We start from the raw sequence: 2,332 nt of genomic DNA, 5'->3' as shown, positions 1-2,332 counted from the left end.
TCACAGTGGTTGAGCTTTGAGTATAAAACTACCAGAGAGGCAGAGAAGATCATGACAGAGGGGCACAGTTAAGGCCAAATATATTCATACCCTGGGCAAAAGTTTTTCATCCTGACTGAAATGTGGTAAATAATGTGAAGGGAGCTAAAGATTAGGGGAATGACCTGGAGACCAAAAGCATCACTTGAAAAATACAAAACCTAGTATTTTTGGTCTAATTTCTAGTGCAAATATCTTATTACATTTAAGACAAAACTAACTCATAATTAACTTTTCACCAAGATATAAGAACTTTTTTAGAGTCAATCATTCTTTGGTGTTTGTAAAAAAAAAAAAAAAAAAGTACTTCCTTTGGCAGATTATTTCACCTGTAACAAAACATTTTTTATAAGTCTGCCATAGAAGCTAGTATTTTTTAATAAATATTAAGAATTTATTTACCTAAAACAAGCTCCTATATCTTGCTGAAAAGTTACTTATGAGTCAGTTTTGACTTATTCCAATTGTACTAAGATATTTGCATGAGAAACTGCACCAAAAAAACTTAGTAAGATTTTATGATTTTGCAGCGAAATCGTCAACCTGCCGGTGGAAACAAGCAGGCAGAAGCCAGAACATAAATGAAGGGTTTGATTGTTACAATGGCAATAAAGATTTTCCATTATTGCAAAGGGAATAAATAATACTTGACACAATATTTTTTTAATTACTCTGGCTTTGGAATTTTTTTTTTTTTCAAAGCTGATTCTACTTTTATGTTTTGTTACTTTTGGAGCGATATCTGTCTCATTCCCTATCAGAAAAAAAACTAAAGTGAAATCTGCCAGCAGTATGAACTATTTTGGCCGTAACTGCACCTCTAATCTAGGCAGCTCATTTCTCAATGATATTGGAGGACTCAGACACTAGTTTGCCATCATTGGTCTCAATGGTTTTGACAATGACGTTTTTCTTGGTGGTGGTGCTGTAGCCGCCAGCAGAGCTGCCGTAGCCTCCACTGGAGTAGCTGCTGTATCCGCTGGAGTAGCTGCCACTCATGCTGTCCATGGGGCCGCCGCCGTAACTTGCTGTTGAGCATCAAGTCAGGCATTAGCAAACAAGGCAGAATGTAAACTGTGTTGAGCCTTCCAGTCTGTTTCCAGACAACTTACTTCTCTGTTTGGAGATGCTGATGGCCTTGATGCCGCTTGCCAGTCTGTCCTCCTCTCCCTCCAGCAGCTTCCTGTAGGTGGCGATCTCGATGTCCAAAGCCAGCTTGACGTTCATCAGGTCCTGGTACTCTCTGATCTGGCGGGCCATGTCCTGCTTGGCTCTCTGCAGTGCCTGCTCCAGATCCTTGATGCGGGCCTTGGCGTCCTTCACCGCCAGCTCGCCGCGCTCCTCAGCCTCGGCAATCTGTGCCTCCAGGTTGGTGCACTAAACAAGCAATTAATTAAATAGTAAAGTCATCTCAACAGTTTTGAATGTGACGATACAAATATTGAGATGGGAACTCCTTGGCAACATTGAGATACCTGTCCCTTGATGGCGTCAATTTCTGCTGTGAGTCTCTGGATCGTGCGGTTGAGTTCGGAGATCTCTGTTTTGGTAGCTCGCAAGTCATCTCCGAATCTGTTGGCAGAGGTTTGCATCTCTTCGTACTAAATGAGGAAAGGAGGTCTTATGAATGCAGCTCTAGCTGAGCCCATGAAGCAATAAATACTTTTTGAGTTATTGAGTACCTTGGTCTTGTACCATGTCTCTGCCTCAGCACGGGTGCGTTTGGCAATATCCTCATACTGCGCCTTGACCTCAGCCACCACAGCATCCATATCCAGGTTGCGCCTGTTGTCCATCTCCACAATGACTGAGGTGTTCTTGATCTGGCTCTGGAGCTCACGCAGTTCCTGGGGAAATTTGACCAACAGACAAAGTCTGTCTTCAGGTCTTGTGGTGTTGCAGGTGTCAGATGTTTAGCTATGCCTTCACTTTAGTTTGCAATAATGGTAAATGGAATACATTATTTTGTAGATTAAAGATAAAACTATCAGAGTCAGTGGCATGGCTTTGGAACGTTAAACAAGCAAAAGACATTCAAGGCTGTCACACTCTTGTGTCTTGAAGATCTTACGCCGCCTGGACTTCAGAGCAACTAGGTCATAGGTGTAAGTAGTGATGGGCACTGCTAGCTAAAAAGTTAGCTGTGCTAAGCACAAATAATTAACATTAATTCCACTAATGGTAAAGCACAGCGTCAAGGTGGTATTTAGCAGAAGCTAATGCCAATGCACTAAAATTGCTAGTGTTAAGAGAGGAAAAATTGTTGAACTTTAAAAACCTTTTGACTCGTTAA

At 41.6% G+C, this 2,332-nt stretch overlaps 1 protein-coding gene across 1 annotated transcript in view; it reads right to left on the bottom strand.

Annotated features, from left to right (window-relative positions):
* Positions 1-549: 549 nt before the first annotated feature.
* Positions 550-2,332, bottom strand: part of LOC106935309 (keratin, type II cytoskeletal 8-like) — a 10,108-nt gene continuing 8,325 nt past the window's right edge. Inside the window, exons 5-8 of the mRNA XM_015015734.1 lie at positions 1,722-1,886; positions 1,515-1,640; positions 1,152-1,416; positions 550-1,067 (exon numbers count right to left, since the gene is read on the bottom strand). Of these exons, the coding sequence (XP_014871220.1) occupies positions 874-1,067; positions 1,152-1,416; positions 1,515-1,640; positions 1,722-1,886 (750 nt within the window). The 3' untranslated portion in view covers positions 550-873. The remainder of the gene's footprint in view (positions 1,068-1,151; positions 1,417-1,514; positions 1,641-1,721; positions 1,887-2,332) is intronic.

The sequence above is a fragment of the Poecilia latipinna genome, unplaced genomic scaffold (assembly GCF_001443285.1).
Source record: "Poecilia latipinna isolate Pla-1442-1.1 unplaced genomic scaffold, P_latipinna-1.0 Scaffold1946, whole genome shotgun sequence".
Classification (NCBI taxonomy): Eukaryota; Metazoa; Chordata; class Actinopteri; order Cyprinodontiformes; family Poeciliidae; genus Poecilia; species Poecilia latipinna.
Note: the sequence above shows the minus strand (reverse complement) of the source record. Positions and strands in the feature narration are given on the sequence as shown.